A 19848-nucleotide genomic window follows, 5' to 3' on the forward strand; every position below is an offset into this window, starting at 1 on the left:
TGCCTAGAACAGACTCCCTCCAATGCATGGAGGGTGGTAGGGCCAGGCAATGGGGAGGCAATGCACGGACCAGGGAGATGTCCCCATTTTACCCTCAACACATGAGGGCTAGAATATAAACAAGATTTTGTCTTGTTCATTTGTACACTATGCACTTTACATATGTGACTTGAAAGGGCTAAAGCACTTCAAAGGGGCGCTTTTAGGCAACCTGACAGTAATGATTTGCCACATTTTATCTCAACCTTTCAGCGGCTTGTAAATTCTTTTTCATTCATATGCTGAGTACTAGTACTATGGGCTCCATCTTCCATGGAAGTACAAATCAGTGCAAAGATTGCCATAAACAAGTATTAAAAACACAAATACACAAGAAACGCCATGTTTAGATGTTTTTTGAAAAACTTCAAGATTTCGGATGTGCTAGGAATAATGTGACGACATGACATTGAATGTGAAGCTAAACAGGTTTTCTAATTAATCAGGCATTTAAATCAGGCCTTTTACAAAGAATTTTACCTTCTATATGTCAGCTGGATGGGTCCAGTATAACAACAACAACAACAATATAGCAGGTGTTTCCTTTTTTAAAAAAATGAAGACAACATACTGGACATTAAAATGAGTAATCTGTATTTAAGTGAGGGTTCTCAACCTCATTCTATTCTGGGTAGCACTTGGGGGAAAACAAAACTAGTGCCAGTTATTGATATAAAAATTTCAGGCTTGCAATACATAGAAAAACAATAAGGAGGAAGATTCAATTTTGCAAGGAGGTTGTAATAGGAGTGCTTCCTTGTGGGATAAAAGAGAGCATGTGAGAGGTTGGATGAGCATCAATCCACTTTCTTTTTTTTGGGGGGGGGGTGTCCTTGGAAGTTTGTCTATAATTTACTCTCCCAAGGGAAATTTCACTCAAGTGCAGCAATTTTTCATTTCATTTGGCTGATGGACTAAGAGACTCTTAGGGAAAAGGAGACCTTTTAGACATTATTTATATACCACAGCATGTATTATTTTACTGACAGAGGATAATATTTTTATAGTAGTACCAACACCATATGTGTGTGTATGCACACAGACACAAACACACCTTTTGTCTTACTAATGCAGTGTAATCAATGGTCAATAAACTTATTGCAGAAGCAGTCTTGTAGCTGCATGAAGTGAAACAAAGTAAAATCTAAAATAATAAAACATGACAACAGACACATTCATGCCACTCTCTAAATAATGTTTCTTGCAAGAAACAAAGGGAGACGCTTGCCAGAAAATCTGCCTTTCTTTCTCACAATCTAGAATAGTGCTGTGTTGAAAATCTTTTTTGCCTTTTTGACCATTCTCCATTATTTAATATGAAAAATACTGCATTCAAAATGCACTGCATCCCTTTGGTGAAGGGGAAAGAAACACCTATAATAAAAGTGAAAATGTCAAGGAAAACAATAACTGAATACTTTTAAAATAATAATTGCACCAACATTTATTTGGTGTATTAGGTTTTTTGTTTATTTTGTTAAATTTTATCTTTCCTCCTAAAGGAGTCCATGGTATTTTCATGTCACACCACTTTTTGATCCATAACAAAGGTAATAAAATATATAACACCTAATTCACTGAGGCAACACGGCAGTGGTCCCAAGCAGATACAGTGACCGTAATTCCTTGATTCTTGCATTCCTGTCTTTCTGCTGGAATACAAACCAGATCTAGAATCCAGCACTAAGTTATTACAAATTCAAAACATAGAAAAAAAATTCATGGCATTATGCAAACTACAAATAATATCAGATTTTTAATTATCATCTGTGTTTTCTTTATGTGTACCCCCTTAGCTCTCCTTCCTAATAGGTGGAACATTTTTATTTGCCAGATTTTAATAAAATACTGGTTTCATTAGAGATCATGGAAATACCATTGCAAACTCCCATCAATGTCACTGACTAATATTTCATGCTTCTTTCAAAGACCTTTGAGATGTCAATAGATTTGTTAGGCATTTCATTCATATTCCCCCAAAATTCCACAAAAAGAATCACAAAATTCAAATTAATCAGCATTCACCTAGGAGCACTGAATAACTCTACATTTCAATGCTTTAATTAATGGTTGTATAAAACCTTTTATTTTAGAAGACCAGAAGAAAGGTAAGGCAAGAACCTGGGGATGGGGAGATGATCCTACTAGCCCTCTGATGTAAGCCATTCACGGAGTAGGGTGAAGGGCTTGGAATCAAAGGGGAACATGGGCCAATGCTTCAGGGGTCTGGAGGTCAACTACCCCATTTCTTCTCACAGACATTTGTCCCTGTCCCATGTCTGCTTTTTCTTCATTGCACTCCCAACTTAAATTTGGTGATCTTATCCAACATGCAAACTTAAGCACATCAAGTTCATTTTTAATCAGAGGTTGGGTGGCCATTTGTCCTGTATCCTCTAGCAGAGATTCCTGCATTGCAAGGAGTTAGACGAGATGACCCTCAGTGTCCCTCCCAACTTTACAATTCTGTGAATCTATCATTTATTCTAAGCACAGAATGCAGAATAATTTGGTACAGAATCCAGCCAGACCTGAGTGCAAGCAGCATACTCAGTCATCACTAGCGTGCTCTCTAATAGTTGTACGTTTTCTTCCAAGAAGCATGAATTGTGTGAGTTCAATGTACAGCATACATTTAGCATCTGTTTACCTCAATAAAAAAGTGGCAGAACTTCTCATGAAGACATTGACTTTACAGTGCCAACTGTACATTTGTCAATTGTGGTTAATAGCAGCTGAAGAATTAATGAAGGTTGTGAGAAACTGGATCTTGTACGAGAAACAGGACCTCATTTTAATAGCTGTTTTGGCTATGACAGCATGGAGTAATGAAAAGTGACGGTAACTTTTTACAACTTCCATTACAGAACTACTGAATACATATTACCTGTTTCCAAGGATAACTATAATGATCTAAAAATAAAGAGAAGGTTTCAAGAGAAAAATGGAAGGTAAAAATGAAATATTTTACCTAGTTAGATCAACAGTTTCTTCACATCTTAGTGGAGAATTAAAACAGCAAGAGAAGGGCTTAAAATTAGCTGGGAGGATGCTGGCTTCAGCAACTGTACAATAAATATTTTGGGCAGGTGGCCTGACTGGGTGTTCATGGCAATGATTTAGTTGGATGGATTCTGGATGGTGCTGCTGAACTTCAGGGCCCTTGCAAGTATGGTAGATCACAAAGTGTTTCTATAAATAAAGGATCCCTGCTAGAAATGTGAAGCTTCGGGAATTGCCATTATTCAGCTATTGATTAAAATATCTATGCAAAAAATAGGCTAAGATAGGGAACATTTTCTAGAGGCAGAGTTTAGTTCTTATACAGTTGAATGGATTCCATAATCAATAATGACTATTTCAGACATAATCTAGGCAAATTTATTGTATACACACATTTTAAAAGACTGGAGGAAAGACGCATCAGAGATTTCATGACAGAATTTAAGGGACTGTAAGATGCAGACGCTGCATTCAAGAGCTTTTACAATGTCGAGACTGATGGTGGTCCGAGCAATCTGTGGTACCTCAAACTTCACCAAGAAGTCGCATGCTTAGATTGAGGAGCACATGCCAGAAAAAGTGTTTTATAGAGCCAAACGGGAGCCTATTAGCTTCTCAAACAGCTGCCTGACCAGGAGAGAAAAGTATCTTCTGCCCTCTGACCATCTGCAGAAGTGACACTGCAAAGAATGGAGGCCAGCAGTTCCCTCTGTCTGCCAGCTGACCAAGTGATTACAGGGAGCAAAATCCCCTGACCCTTAAGATGTCACACACATTATGATGTTGTTGTTGTTGTTTAGTCGTGTCCGACTCTTCGTGACCCCATGGACCAGAGCACGCCAGGCACTCCTGTCTTCCACTGCCTCCCGCAGTTTGGTCAGACTCATGCTGGTAGCTTCAAGAACACTATCCAACCATCTCGTCCTCTGTCGTCCCCTTCTCCTTGTGCCCTCAATCTTTCCCAAAATCAGGGTCTTTTCCAGGGAGTCTTCTCTTCTCATGAGGTGGCCAAAGTACTGGAGCCTCAGCTTCACGATCTGTCCTTCCAGTGAGCACTCAGGGCTGATTTCCTTAAGAATGGATACGTTTGATCTTCTTGCAGTCCATGGGACTCTCAAGAGTCTCCTGCAGCACCATAATTCAAAAGCATCAATTCTTCGGCAATCAGCCTTCTTTATGGACCAGCTCTCACTTCCATACATCACTACTGGGAAAACCATGGCTTTAACTATACGGACCTTTGTTGGCAAGGTGATGTCTGTGCTTTTTAAGATGCTATCTAGGTTTGCCATCGCCTTTCTCCCAAGGAGCAGGCATCTTTTAATTTCATGACTGCTGTCACCATCTGCAGTGATCATGGAGCCCAAGAAAGTAAAATCTCTCACTGCCTCCATTTCTTCCCCTTCTATTTACCAGGAGGTGATGGGACCAGTGGCCATGATCTTTGTTTTTTTGATGTTGAGCTTCAGACCATATTTTGCGCTCTCCTCTTTCACCCTCATTAAATGGTTCTTTAATTCCTCCTCACTTTCTGCTATCAAGGTTGTGTCATCTGCATATCTGAGGTTGTTGATATTTCTTCTGGCGATCTTAATTCCGGTTTGGGATTCATCCAGCCCAGCCTTTCGCATGAGGTGAAATGATTTTACCAAAAAAACCACCCTGTTATTTTTTTAATTAAAAAAATCGAAAGAAATACAATGATCATAATACCACCCATGCCTTAAAAGTTGCTTTTGGGGAGAATAGCTAATATATTTGTTTCAAACTTCTCAGCATACCCATGCTATCTGTAGCACAGTCAATCCTTGTTTTGCACAGGGGTTCTGTTCCAGACCCCTGTGCGTGCCAGTGGAGCATCTGTAAGCCCATTCCACCCCTTTTCATGACATACTAATGACTTTTTAGGGCTACTACCAGGTTCGGCACCATGCATGTGTGTGTGATCACACATCATTTGGCCATGCCTAAATTGGTCATTGTCTATATGCCTCCGGTTCTATATTTCAAAAAATGCACCCATCCACCTCACTGCAGAAGTCTGGACACAAGTAAAAAAACTATTAAGGGAGGACAAGCTGCAGGCAGGGATGGGTGCTGGCAGTTAGCCTGGCAACAACCAGAAAAGCACTTGATTTTCTGGGTGGGCCACCAAGATGGTACAGGAGGGCCTGGAGGGCACCTTGCCCAAGGCGCTCTCAAATTGAGTGCACAGTAAGAACTACTGTGGATTCTTTGTATGTGTTACTTAAAGTGGGGGAGGCATACACATCACTTCCAAGTAAGTTCCCGCTGATAGCCTCACTGTGTGTAATCAGGTTTATACCTAAGAAAGCATGGACAGGATTGTGGCCAGGATTCACATAACATTTTTCATTGATATTTTTATCTGGTCTGCATCCAATTTCTATTACACAATCCGTAAATCAAGCTGAACTTGTCTTTGAAACCTGTATTCAGCAGGAAAATTGATGGAGCAAAAAAGACAAGGGGTTAAAGTGTCTTCTTGTGTATAATATTAGTCCGTATAAATGTTTCCCTGTGATATCACAAAACACTGGTACAGGGTTCCCCCCCCCCCCTTGCTAATTAGATAAGAATCTTTCTAGCTTGTTCTCTCCAAGGACACAGTTCTGGGCTGAAAGTTTCATTTTTAACTTGAGGGAGATGTTTCTCACCTTTTTCCCTCATCGGGAGGGCAGGTGATTTAACTAGCTAAATAATCCTAAAGGCATTTTAAACTAACAAGATAGAAAATTACTTAGAAATTCAATCCCTGAAATTCCACTGAGATTCTTGCTTTCTGTGAATGTTAAAGTGCTGGGAATCTAACTTCCCAATTTCTTCAGATTGAAACCAGTGCAGCATGTATGATGCTGAGCTGATGTCGCATACATGTTAGACGGATCTTTCCACATTAGTTTTGGATTTACTTCAGCTCCTCAGTAGAAGATATAAGTAATTTTTCAGGAGGTATAATCTTGCAACGTGATTTTCACACAAAAAAATCACCCTCTGAGAGCTAGTCTTCCTGCCTCTACACCCACCTTATCACCAATTCAGGTTAATCCTCAAATACAGGACAGCAACAGTACCTGAATACAGAGCAAAATATATTTAGCCTGCAGTGTTATATAACCTGTCAGTTAACAAATGCATGACACAAAGTAAAGCCATGTAACCCAATTGAAACAGTTTGTATGGGAGGCTGATTTCCCTTGGGAACAGCAACATCAAGTAAGAAACTGAACCCGTTAAGTATAACCTTTTCAAAGGGCAGAAAAATTCAAAGGTAATCAAGGATTTTCCCCTAGAAGGGCATTTATAATTATATTCCACTTTTATTTATAAAAAGCCTTTTAATGTTGGTACTACAAAAGGACTCCACACAAAGAAGTCTTGCTTTATATAACTAGATTCCATCCCCAAGCCCTTTTATATGCAAACGGCTCTTGACACAAGCTAAGCACTGACAGAAGAGAATTCCCTTTCAGAACTGGGAGATACATTTCCAAAGTAGCGCATGAGAGTTTAGTCATATTTCTCTCACTAATACCATGGAAGAGATCACATACACACACACACACACACAGAGAGAGAGAGAGAGAGAGAGAGAGAGAGAGAGAGAGAGACTCTTATATGTACACATTCAAACTAAGTCATTTTCTTTTTCGTTCCAGCGTGGGGATTGTTGATTTCTAAATGCCATCAGACTGAGCTATTATTATATGCTGGTAATAGGCAGATTCCAGTGGGCTCCTAATTTAACAGAGACCCACGCTACTGCACAGAAAGTCACATTTGAGGGATGAGTTCCATTTTCCTCCTGTGGTATATATATGGCCAGCAGAGTCTGAGAGCCTGAGGACAACCTTGGAGCAGAAGGAACAATTTCTTAGCAGCCGCTAAAATGCTTTTCTTTTTTTCCCCTTTAGAGTGATTAGTCTGCATTTTTAACTCGTCAGATTCCACCCTTCCCAACCCATTTCCTGCAGATTGAGAGGAGATGCTTTGTCTATATGTAGACACGTGATAAGGAAATTGAGGGGGTTAATTTTTGTGAATTCTGGTACAAACTGACCGATTTTATGATCCATGGACTCATGTGTGGCAGCTGTGAAAAAGGTGAATTTCATGGTAGGAATTTCATGCTAGGAATGTTTTGTTTTGTTTTTTTTCTAAACCCTACTAATATTATAATGCTTAGCTACAGATTTTATTTTATTTTTATACCACCCTTCATCCAAAGATCACAGGGCAGTTCACAACATAAAAATACAAAATGAGAGGACAAAATACACAACCAAACAAACAAGCCACTGCCACCCCATAAAAGGTCATACAGATTATTTAATCAGACGAAGACCTGGCTAGAAACATTATTTGTTTTATGAAAATAAAATGCATGCATTGCAGGGGTGTATAAAATTACACAGTGTGGAAAAATGGAAAAGAGCAACATTTTTGCCCCCTTTCATAACAAGGGAAGCTGAATGGTGGGGCTTTCAGGACAAAGAAAAGAAGCACATAGTTAAAACTATGAAACTTACCGCCACAATATGTAGCAATGGCCACCAACTTAGATGGCTTTAAAAGGGTATTAGACTAAATCATAGTGGAAAAAACTGTTAGTAGGCACTTGTCGTGGTACATATACGCCACCTCAAGGCAGCCTGCCTCTGAATACCAGTCAATGGGGATCAACAGTGGCAGAAGGCTACTGCCCTCATTTCCTGTTTGTGGGCGTCTTTGTAGGGAAAGGGATGTGGGACCAGAATACATTGGAGAGGATATCAGAAGCAATGCAGGGGAATTTCCCACTGCCCACCCGTGGTGGTTGACCAATTGAGACAGTCTGGTCAAAAGGCTATAGGTTTTAATCATAGATCTTTGCTTTCTGACAGAATGCTTTCATAAAATAGATCCATTTTAGGTGACTAGAATGAAATACAAACTAGTTTTTGAGAAGGTTCAAATCAAAGACCCAGTTAACAAACTCCACACATTAATTATTTAGTCCTTATCCAGTCAATCATTCCAGGATCTTGAAATTGAAAAAGGGGAAATGAGGACATTGAATGTGTTTCACTGTGGGATATTATATTGAATGAAGACCTACACAAGTTTGTTGATACAAATGGATGTCTTCTAATTGCTGCGTCTGTGTACCTCATATTGAGGGAATTCTTTCTGCACTTTCATGAATGTGAGAATAAATTCCTTCAAGTGTCAATTCAATGGGAATGAGTCAGTGTGGTGTAGTGTGCTTAATCCTTGGACAAGTTATGAAGTTGCAGCCTAACTGGGCAGTGGCAAGGCAAAAATGTAGTAATTTGCCTACCTATTTGAGATTAACATGGACCCATTCAAGACGGCGGTTGGTCTGAAACTGAGAATTGAGGGGGAGATGCCTCCCCCTTTCAATTAGTGAGAGCCTCAGCAGTAAACAGAAGGGTACCTTTGGATCCAACCCTATGGCTATAATCCTAAACACACTATTTAGTAAGTCCTGTGGGACTTAGTGAAGCTTACTTCTGACTAAACATGCATAGAAGTCCTATAAGTCATGATCAGACACATGTTGAAGCACTTGTCAGACATGCCAAAACTCAAATCCATGCTGACTGCACAGTGAGAAATATTGTTCTTGAATCAAACTGAAAGGTTTGTGTCCTTTGTCTGGCAGCAACCTTTGAAATCTGGCCTGTTTCTGTGTGACCTAATTGCATCACTGTCTGTTTCTCTCTGCCCACAATGGACTTTTTGAGTTCACCCACATATCATTATCTACTATACATATTAATTTAAAATAAACTTTCAACTTCTCTACTTTTCTGGCATTGCATTTTTTAAAAAGCTAGTAGAATCAACAATTTTCTATAGTGTCAATCTTCCTACATAGCTTATAAACAATCAGCACACTGAAAGATTTGTGGCTACTCTTCTCCCACTACTGCTCAGGTGTTCTGTTTCAACTAAGCTCCTGGTGATCAGGTTGAAGCAGTCACCCTTACTGGATGAGCAGACATAAAGGTAAAGGAACCCTGACTGTTAGGTCCAGTCATGGACAACTCTGGGGTTGAGGCACTCATCTCACTCTATAGGCCGAGGGAGCCAGCGTTTGTCCACAGACAGCTTCCAGGTCATGTGGCCAGCATGACTAAGCTGCTTCTGGCGAACCAGAGCAGCGCATGGAAACGCCGTTTACCTTCCCGCCGGAGCAGTACCTATTTATCTACTTGCACTTTGATGTGCTTTCGAACTGCTAGGTGGGCAGGAGCTGGGACCAAACAATGGGAGCTCACCCCATCGCGGGGATTCGAACCGCCGACCTTCTGATTGGCAAGCCCTAGGCTCTAAGGTTTAGACCACAGCGCCACCCGTGTCCTGGTGGTCAGGTTGAAGCAGTCATCCTTACTGGATGAGCAGACATAGGTAGGCTATAACAGATCACAGAAAGCAAGACAAGGCACAGGAGCCTGGACAGTTCAGTGTGGCAGACGATTGCTGGAACTCACCCAAGGACAGCTAGACCTGCTATTAACTCAGGAGCTGTGTGTTTCTTAAAGGACTATCACACAATATCACACCATGCAAGGGGGTAGAAGAATTTAACTCTTATCCCCAGCTGTGGTTCTGATAAAATCCTCTAGCAGAGCTACTATTTGCATTAAGAGTGATACCCCCATTAGTGCTAATGGGCCTGATTTTCATTGGGACCATAGCAGGTAAGGAAATGGTTAACCCTCTCTCCCATCTCCATGGTTCCAATACTGCTAGCCCCAATCCCCCACAGTTGCTATTTACATTCAACACAAACCTGAAACTTGTTTGGCTCTGAGGTTATGAATGTTTATCAGATACTTTCTAGGCACCAAATAGAAGATTCTATCATTTTTAAAATTATAAAATATAATAGTTTGTATACTGTAAAGCTATACAGCTTGTACTGTTATAAACAAAGCTGATTAATATTTAAATGTCATCCTCAGCTATGTGGAACTGTAGCTGAAACAGATTTCCTTTTAAAACTGCATGATGTATATTAAGGCAGTAGTATAATCTACTTACATACAGGAAATTGAGGTCAAGTAGAAATTTATAAGCTATAAAACAACCTTTAGAATATTATAAAGCAAATAACATTTTATTAAGCACTTTGTAAAATGTGAACCTGAGAAATGTATAAGAAATAAAAAACATACTTTCTTAAAGTAAGAAAAAATGCTCTAATAAAATTCCATTTGTACTATCTTTCTCTTGTAAAATGTAACTCGCGCCTTGCTTTGGGGGGCTATTTTATCTCAATCATCAGCTAACAAAAGCCTGAGAATCATGTTTTTCTTACAAATAAAAAAGATTTCTAGTTTTCAGGATGAGAGTGACTGCTGCAAGGGTAACATTGGTATAATGGAAACATGGAGTCAGTGATTTGTTTTAAATATTTAGGGTTGGCAAGACTGCTGCTTAAAATGGTAGCATAATCATTAAAGCACATGTGGAAGGCAGTGGAGTTCCATTCAATTTAACAGATCATATGCTGTTCTGATATTTCAAGGCTGCAACTAACCTGAAACCAGACTGTGCTACACTCAGAGATAATCCTCTCACTTCTAAACCACCAGGTCTTTAGCTCTTATTAACTTGCCTTCTACACAGAAATTATTCAGGTCACATAGAACTTTTAACACCAAATGTAACCAGGTAGTCTTTCAGTCTCTCAGTCACCACCCAAAAGAATCATCTCCCTAATAGTTTGCAGAGCGAAAGATTGAATTAAGATCACAGATATCACTGGAGGTGGCCTTCTTTACTAATAAAATTAGTACCAAGCTGAACAAACAAACATCTCCTTCATGTTTTTGGTAACATCTACCCTGCAATCCTTTCGAAGAAAGCACGACTGGCATACAAATATATGCACTGGGACATGGATTACTGCTCACTGGTGGGCAAACTTTTCCTGACTCACTTCAGTGGATTAGCTTTTTCTGAAGAACTGAAACCCCACACAAAGGCTTGCAAAAGCATGTGGATGAGCCTTGTACTAACCCTCCACGATCACCCTACCCCATGAACACTGAGACCCTACAAATTCCCCTTTCATTTTTATGAACTCACTTGGCAAAGGGAAAGTGGCAAGAACACCAGCAACTTTCTCTCCTCTTTTTATCTCATTCTGCCAGGATACCTAACAGAAAGATGCAAGAACAGCTTCCCAGACTGAGAAACATAGTTCTCTATGGCTCCTGAATCCAGTTGTGCTTTGGTAGATGGAGAAAGATTGACCGAGGGGAGAGAGTTTGCTGTTGCCACCACCCTTGCTAGGGAGTGTTTTCCAAGTTTGGGGAAAGGAAACCAGAAAGGGATAGCTGACTTGCAGGCAGTGATGGTTGGGGAATGTGAACCATGAAAAAAATCAAGCCCAAACCAAAATTCTGGAGGGCCTGAACTCACTTATAGTGGAGTAAGACTTTTCATACTTCAAGTTCCCACGTCAAACCTTCTCTACCCGCATCATTAGTCCAAATTCTATAATCCATTCCCAAATGCACCTCACAAATAGAGGACATCTGGCAAATCAAAGGTGAACTTGTTTGCTACAGTCCTAGCATGTCAGGAGTCCTGTACTGATAGTTTATATAATGGTTCCTAGTTCCAGAATATCACAATCCCATAGACAATAACAGTTCAATATTTCCAAGGAGGAAAAATAGATCAAAATAATCTGAATTAGCAAAATTTTGCAATGCCCATTACATCTGAAATTTTGATTTAACCTTTCTTTCCGATCTGATAGTCAACAAATTATTGCTCAATATTCAAGAGAAAAACATGGATATCAAATTCCTGAAAGGTGCAGTTTAGATGGTTTCAAGGCATTCTAGGACACTGCATCTGTTGCTCATTGTTTTCTTTATCAACCGTGCATCATTTGTCTGTCCTTGAGTACAGTCAAGCAAATAGTAAGCGAAAGAAAGATGTAGTTAATTATCTTATACTAATGTAGAAACAGCATCACAGCCGGTTCTTTTAATAGGCTTATACAAAATAGGCTTGTATAGATTGACAGTAAACAGCATAACACACAGTCCATTGATCATTATTCCCTCCAGCAGGTTTTCCTGCCATAAAATGGGTTATAACAATCTGCAGTTGATTCTGCTTTCTCATCCCAGCAGAGCCATTAAGTTCAAACTTCCCTGAAACTTCACCCAGTTCCATGCTTTTTTCCAATGAGTTCAGAACAGGGAAAGTACAAATTTGAGGGAGGGGGCAGGGATGACCTGCAAACTTTACTGATAATTTTATTTTATTTTATTAAATAAAACAACAACCTGTGTTTCTAAACGAACCATAAATTGTGACTGAATGACTTTTTGTTTTTTTATACTATAGCCAATCAAACACAGAACAATCCCTAGAGGAGTGATTTTCATATATAAAATAACCCAAGGTTTTGTGAATGACAGACTGTGGCCATATTATTTCTTTATAGCCATTTTGATGATGTTTGCAGAGCACCAGGAGTTAGTGGTGACAAACCTGGAAGTGCTTTGGGGGTATTAGCAATACAGTGCTACCTCCAGTTACAAATTTACCGTATTTTTCGCTCTATAAGATGCACTTTTCTACTCCTAAAAAGTAAGGGGAAATGTGTGTGCGTCTTATGGAGCGAATGCAGGCTGCAGGGCTAAGCCAGAAGCCAGAACAGTGAGAGGGAGCACTGCGCAGCCTCTTCAGGGCAGCGGGGAGCCTTCATCCCACTTCCCTGAAGAGGCTGCGCAGCTATCCCAGAAGCCACAACAGCGAGACGGATCGCTGTGGTCCCTCTCACTGTTCTAGCTTCTGGCTTAGCCACGCTCTGTCCCTTCCCCCACCTCCCGGAAAAGGGACGGGTTGCCCTTCTCCCTCCTCGGGGAAAAGCCTGCAAGCGCCGCACACACGCTCCATGCGGCTTGTGAAAGGGAGCACTGAGCAAGAGTCTGGGATGCATACAGGCTCTGCTTAGTGCTCCCTTTAAAGATTTTTTTTTTTTTTTGCATTCCCCCTCTAAAAACTAGGTGTGTCTTAAGTTCAGATGCATCTTATGTAGCAAAAAATACGGTAATTCGTTCCGGAGGTCCGTTCTTAAGCCGAAACCGCTTGTAACATGAGGTGCGCTTTCGCTAATGGCACCTCCCGCTGCTGCTGCGCTGCCGGCGCTCAACTTCCACTCGCATCCCGGGCAAAGTTCACAATCAGGAGCATCTACTTCTGGGTTAGCGGAGCTCGTAACCTGCAGCGTTTGTAAGGAGGACAGTACATAACACGAGGTTCCACTGTATACAATTTCTTCACTCTGATCTCTGTACAACAAAGCCTACTGGGGGGAAAGGAGAAGTCACGAAACAGACTTCATTCTGTGATCATTTGGCATAAGACTATCACTTGAAGAAACATGACACAGTAATTTTGTTACACCTTTGATCACCCAATTTTTATTTATCTATTTATTGGGATAATGAAAGAATGGTAGACTCTACTCGAACATTTAGTAAGATAGGTCAATATCCCCAATATATGCTTAGATAGTTCTTTACCCTGCATAGGGTAAAATCAAAATTCAAACAATCTTCCATTCCCCTAATTCTTATAAAACATAATTAAGTTAGGATAAGGGGATATTTTATTTTTTATGATTTTAAGCTGTTTTAAACTGTTTTTAATATTGTGCTTTAATGTTGTAAGTTGCCCTGCCTGGAACCTGATGGTGAAGAGTTTGTGAAGAAGGAGGAGGAGGAGGAAGTCTGCCCCAAGCCAGAGCTCCAATGATGTTGTAGTGCATACAGATGTATGTGTTTCTATATTTCATAGAACTATAAAGTTGGAAGGGACATAAGGGTCATCTAGTCCAGCCCCCTGCAATGCAGGAATCTTTTGCCCAATGTGGGGTTTGAACCATGACCCTGACATTAAGAGTCTCACGCCCTACCGACTGAGCTGCTTCAATGGATAGAGCAATCTTATGTTCATGTGTCTATGCACAGTACAAGAATTAATTAACAGTATGCACTTATGTATTTAGCAATCACAAAACCAAATGGTGGAAGGATTTAAAAGAATGTGACCATCCAGATATTGGACTACAACTCCCTTTAGTCACCACCAGCAAAGCCAATACTCTGGGATGATGGGAGTTGTTACCCAACAATATCTGGAAGTCCATAGGTTCCTCACCCTTCATTTAAATTTAAAAGGCCATCTAGTCTTACAGCAGAATTAAGCAACAGGTAGATAATCTCTGAATCAAAAAACTGAAATGGATCTGTCAATAACTTGTAGTTGGCTTTCTTCTCACCATTAATACCCCTAATTACTGCCCATTACTGTATTTGAAGACATCATCTGAACACCTGGAAACTCCCGGAAAGGACCCAACAGAAGAATTTAAAAATGCATCATGTTTTCATGACTATACAGTGGAGTGCAACATAAAGAATGACATGCTGCTTCTATTTTGCTTAGCCATTCACATATTGCTGTTTCTGAAGCAACATTAATGTTGCATCTTTCTGAAATTAAGTAGCCCCCAAATGACTGAGGATAAAATTTCAGTGCAATCACTACATAGGAGACAGGGTCATCTTTGCACAGTATTTTGATTGCTGTAAGATTATGATTTGCTATACTCCGTATTCTTTTCAGCACCTGCTTAATACACTGGGGTTTTTTTAAGGCAAGTCTATTCAGAAATGTAGAAGTTATGTGTATTTTATCTCTTTTTAAGCTACTGCTGATTTTAATCGTATTTCAAATGTTTTAAACACCTGTTTTTAAAAAGTTTTATTTTATATTTTTGTAAACCCCTTAGAGATTTGTATGTTTTTAACAACCAAGCTCTATATAAATATTGTTTAAAAAATTAAATCATTTGGCTATAATAACTGATTTGCCACTAATTACCTGGCTGATTTTTTTTTCTTTTTTAAAAAACCAACCACTCTAAGGCAGAACAATCATGTCAGTAGAAATGGTACCAAATGGGTATCTGCCATGGTACCAAGCTTGTAGGACCATATTCTTGATATCATTTCACAGAATTTTAATGTTCAAAAGCTCTCAGACATAAAAAGTGGAATCAGATCTGCTTATCTTCATGCTAGCAAAAAGAACATGTGCCATTTGGCTCTACAACCACTGTGAACTTTGGTAATCTAATGGAAATTGCATGTCCTGTACTGCTGTTCCATTTTTAATTTTCAAAGAATTTCAGGAAGCATTTATGGATTTAATTGTGGAAGTTTTCAGAGGAGAAAAAGTATAAATGTGATTAGTGTCAAAATATTAATGCAGCATGATGAGTGACTCACCAGTCTCTGGGTATAATAACCTTATTCTGTCTCCTTCATATGCTGCAACTTTAATCTATTACCCAACAGAAAGCATCTGCTTTCAGTGAACTCTCTCAAACACTGATAATTTAAGTTGTTCAAGATAACCAAGGGAGTGGGTGGGGAGCTCACCTTTTCTCAACCTCTTAAAACTGAGCATGAGCAACAAACACTGTAAAATCTTTAACTCACATTTTCAAGCTTTCTAGGAAAATGTCACATGAAGAAAAGCTAGGATTATTTAAAAAGTACTACATTATTTGCCAAGCTTTGACAGAGAGCAAGGTTCAACAGTTGTGCAGTAGTAGATGTTGGTTTTTTGTGTGATAAAAAATGGAGTAGCTCTGTTGCAAATCCTCCATCACTCAATATGCCTGTTACAGAAAAACCAAGCTATAATGACCATAACCCAAAGAACCGTGAAATTAGCTCTATAAGTCCACAATTAAAAATCTACCATATAACTCCCCACTCCACAATGCCATATGGCCAACTGCTAAGGAAAAGCAAGCTTAAAAAGATGTTTGCGATATGATGGTGGAGGGGAGGGGGGAAAACCTGCTTGAAGAACAAAAGTTTTTTTTAAAAAAAAAAAATCCACTAGCCTAGCAGAAGCCCACTGCATAAGCTTAAACATATCTGACTCGAAGTCAATATTTAGAATGATAACTTAGTAAATTCTTATACCATATTTTGAACACAAAGTATTTTTGCATTGTAGCGATATCACAAATAATTGGGTACAACCAAATGTACTCTAAAGCCATTATTTCAACATATGTAGCTATGTAGAAAGAGAAAAAATAAAATATTTGTGCCTCCATTATAAGGAGTTTCATGATTGTTTTGAACATTATGCCAATGTTTGTGCTCAATCAAGAAAGAAAAAAAAGAAAAGAAAAGACAAAGACTACAGATATATGCATCCTCCAAGATGGACATTTAAACATTGTCAGTATCACAATAGCAACTTCATTTTCCTTTTATGTAATTTGCCCTCTCCTTCCCTCCCCCTTTTAAATTTTGATTCTCATGTAGGGAAGCATAGAACAGACTGCTCCAACAGTTTTATTCTTTCTGAATTTATCTTTGTTTAAGTTTCCACTCTGATAAACTTGAAACTATATTCTACTTTTTGCACTTTTTTATTAATCAAGGAAGCAGCTGATAAACTTGTAGTATAAACTCTATAATTTATAAAAGGACCCTTTATAGCATTTAAACCTTTTGGACAATGATGATCTTCAACTCGACCAATCCTACCTAATACAAGTCCTGCATTATTTTATAGTAAGAGAAGTACCATTTTGACGTGGAAAAGGAACAGACTGGACAGGATTCATGAGGGGTAATGTTCACATCCATATGTATGCCTGGGGTTTTCCTTATTCAGACCCAACTTCAGGTTTCATGGGAACCTGAGTGGAATATCATCAATGGGCTCCCTCCCTTTGACTTGACAGTTCAATTGTAATACCATACTTCCAGAGTCCTCTGCACCTCATTGGTTGGCCCTAACCAGTCTTGGTACAGATCAGTGCCTGATCTTGGTGGCCACCAGTAGTAATGCAGGCCATACTTTTTGATACTAGAATTATGTAGCTAGCTCTGGCAAAACTAAGCAGAGGCCACCCTAAATAGTTTTGTTGTTAACAACAGCGGTAGTTGCAACAGGAAGTATAAATGCTGGACACAACATGGGCATGTTTTACATATGCCCACACAAAGTAACATCCCATTTTGGAGAAGCACATTACTTTGGGAACAGAATCATGGTGAATGTGGAGGGAGAGGATGGGAGAGTAAAGGTGTTAGCAATAAAATCCATGTCAGAATGTTTTTCTTCTTGTTTACATTTTTCTTTTAATATCTTTGGAGGCAAATTCAAACTATGTGGCAATTTCTCCATGTCACAATCATAATGCTTTATTTGCCTATATTTCACAGTGCAGCTAAGCTCTGTTGTGTCCTTGACAGCAACAAAACAAAAACATGTGTGGGTACATCAGCTTAGAGGATGAATGCTACTGTATTGCCATTATGGTCCAGAGATTGATAAGGAAATATTACAAGTGGCAAATGCATTTATTACTCACCACACTAAGTCCCAGAAGTTCTCTGCAGTAGTAGTCCATGCTCCTCTTCTGTAAATTATCAAGATAATGCTGAAGCCGTGTGTAAGTGTAGGGGTAGCAGTAAGCGAACTGGTATATGTCATCTTCTCGATCAAAGCAGAAAGCAAATGACATAACGTAGTTCTTCCTGTGATCAGGGCAGCGATAATAATACACATTTTTGGGTGGCAGCCTTTGCCTAAAAGATAAGACAAATGCCACAATCAAAATCCATTGGCTAAATTAAATGCAGCAGTGAAGTTGTACATATATGGAGAATGGGGAGTCTCTCTTCCCTGACATAATGGCTCTATGGCTCTGACTGCAGAGGAACAAATCTGAATCAGGTTTCGTATGTAGATAATCCACCTCCATTTTCCACGTAATCATCCACCACCTTCCAAGCTTAATGCAGAGGAAGTTAAAACTCTGACAACTGAGATCTGGATCATTCTAGTTCTTTGAAAAACTTCACCTCTGCTTTACCATACGTAAAGGTATGTCTACTCAGAAGACAGACCTATTAAGTTCAGTGGGGTCTTCAGTGGCTATAGGACTGCAGCCTTTCCTTCTATATTGCTGCTGTTCCTTCTTGTTGTTTTGCATTTATTGTCAATATTATATGAAAAATCTTAATAGTTAGAATAAATAGAATAAAACCACATCATAAGGCAATGCAGGTGTTGGCTCTGGAAGTAAGGGGGGGAACACAGTAGATTTTTTTTTAATTTGAATGAGAGAACCTTGTTCTGTGCAGCATCTATGCAGTAGCACAATAATTCAATATGATTATGTAACAATCTTGGAAGGGTGAGTAAAAAACCCATTCCCTAGGCAGGCAGGCTGTGGGTACTGGCTGTACAGCTTTATCTGCCTGGACAGACTCCACAAGGGTCTTGCAATTAAATACAACAAATTTTCCAATCCTATTTGGCAAAAGCATACTATCATCCCGCAGACAGTAGCTTATTCAATTAAGGAATATCATAAACAGGTCCCATCTAATGCTTGTAGCAGAAGTCAGCTACCGTCAGGCAATGATGGCGAAGAAAACGTAATATGATTTACAGACATAGCAGTAGTAATGTGTCCTACGGTAATAGTTCTGAGAAATGAGACAACTGGAGAGGATCAGTTTTGGCCTTTCATTGTTAATATGAAACGGAGGACAGAAAGTTCTCATGATAGAAGAGTCTTTCCAATTAGCGGCTGTTAAGGAGTATGCAAAGAAAAATGGACATCTTCCTGGCAAAATACAATGAAGACTCAGTGATGCAGTTAATTAGAGATGACATAAAAATTATTTGTCCTTCGTATTGCTTTGGCTTTTAAACTCCAGTGAATAAAGGGGACCACTCTTGATTGTTGCTCTTTGTTTTATTTACATTGTGCTGACTAAAGATCCTGATGTTAACCAGCCACAAACTATTATTATTATTATTATTATTATTATTATTATTATTAGCAGACCGCAAAGACAAAAGGGCAAAAGGTTATAGTTTTCAATCTGATATAAATAGCAGTGAAGGTGGGGGAATAGGCAAAGGTAAAGGTAAATGACCCCTGGACGGTTAAGTCCAGTCAAAGGCAACTATGGGGTTGTGGCGCTCATCTTGCTTCAGCCGAGGGAGCCGCTGTTTGTCTACAGACAGTTTTCTGGGTCGTGTGACTAAACCACTTCTGGCACAACAGGACACCATGACGAGTGCCAGAGCGCACGGTAACGCCGTTTACCTTCCTCCACAGCAGTACCTATTTATCTACTTGCACTGGTGTGCTTTTTAATTGCTAGGTTGGCAGAAGCTGGGACAGAGCAACAGGAGTTCACCCTGTTGCACGAATTCGAACTGCTGACCTTCCAGTCAACAAGCCCAAGAGGCTAAGTGGTTTAGAATACAACCAGCTAAGCAAATAGCTTCCTGAAATATCTTAACATATTTCTATCATCCAACATTACTCTGGTATGCTATCAGGTATCTCTCACTGTATATAAGATCAAACAGATTATACGGTTGTGAGTAAATAAACTGAAGCCCCCAGACCTCAAAATACAATGCAAGTTCAAACAGTGCATTGGCAAGTGCAGAACCTTTGTTTCTATGCTGGCAACAGGAGAAGCTGCATTCATTATAATGAAACAATTCATAATGCTAGGAAAAGCTACTTGAGATTTGTTTGATACTAGGTTGCTACTGGGACGCAGGTGGCGCTGTGGGTTAAAGCCTCAGCGCCTAGGACTTGCCGATCGAAAGGTCGGCGGTTCGAATCCCTGCGGCGGGATGCGCTCCCGCTGCTCGGTCCCAGCGCCTGCCAACCTA

General features: G+C 39.6%; 1 protein-coding gene across 1 annotated transcript in view; it reads right to left on the bottom strand.

Annotated features, from left to right (window-relative positions):
- The window catches only part of BEND5 (BEN domain containing 5), a 734690-nt gene that overhangs the window by 465270 nt on the left and 249572 nt on the right, over window positions 1–19848 (bottom strand). Inside the window, exon 5 of the mRNA XM_079980403.1 lies at window positions 17513–17729. Coding sequence (XP_079836529.1) covers window positions 17513–17729 — 217 coding nt within the window. The remainder of the gene's footprint in view (window positions 1–17512; window positions 17730–19848) is intronic.

The sequence above is a fragment of the Podarcis cretensis genome (assembly GCF_951804945.1).
Source record: "Podarcis cretensis genome assembly, chromosome: 6".
Lineage (NCBI taxonomy): Eukaryota > Metazoa > Chordata > Lepidosauria > Squamata > Lacertidae > Podarcis > Podarcis cretensis.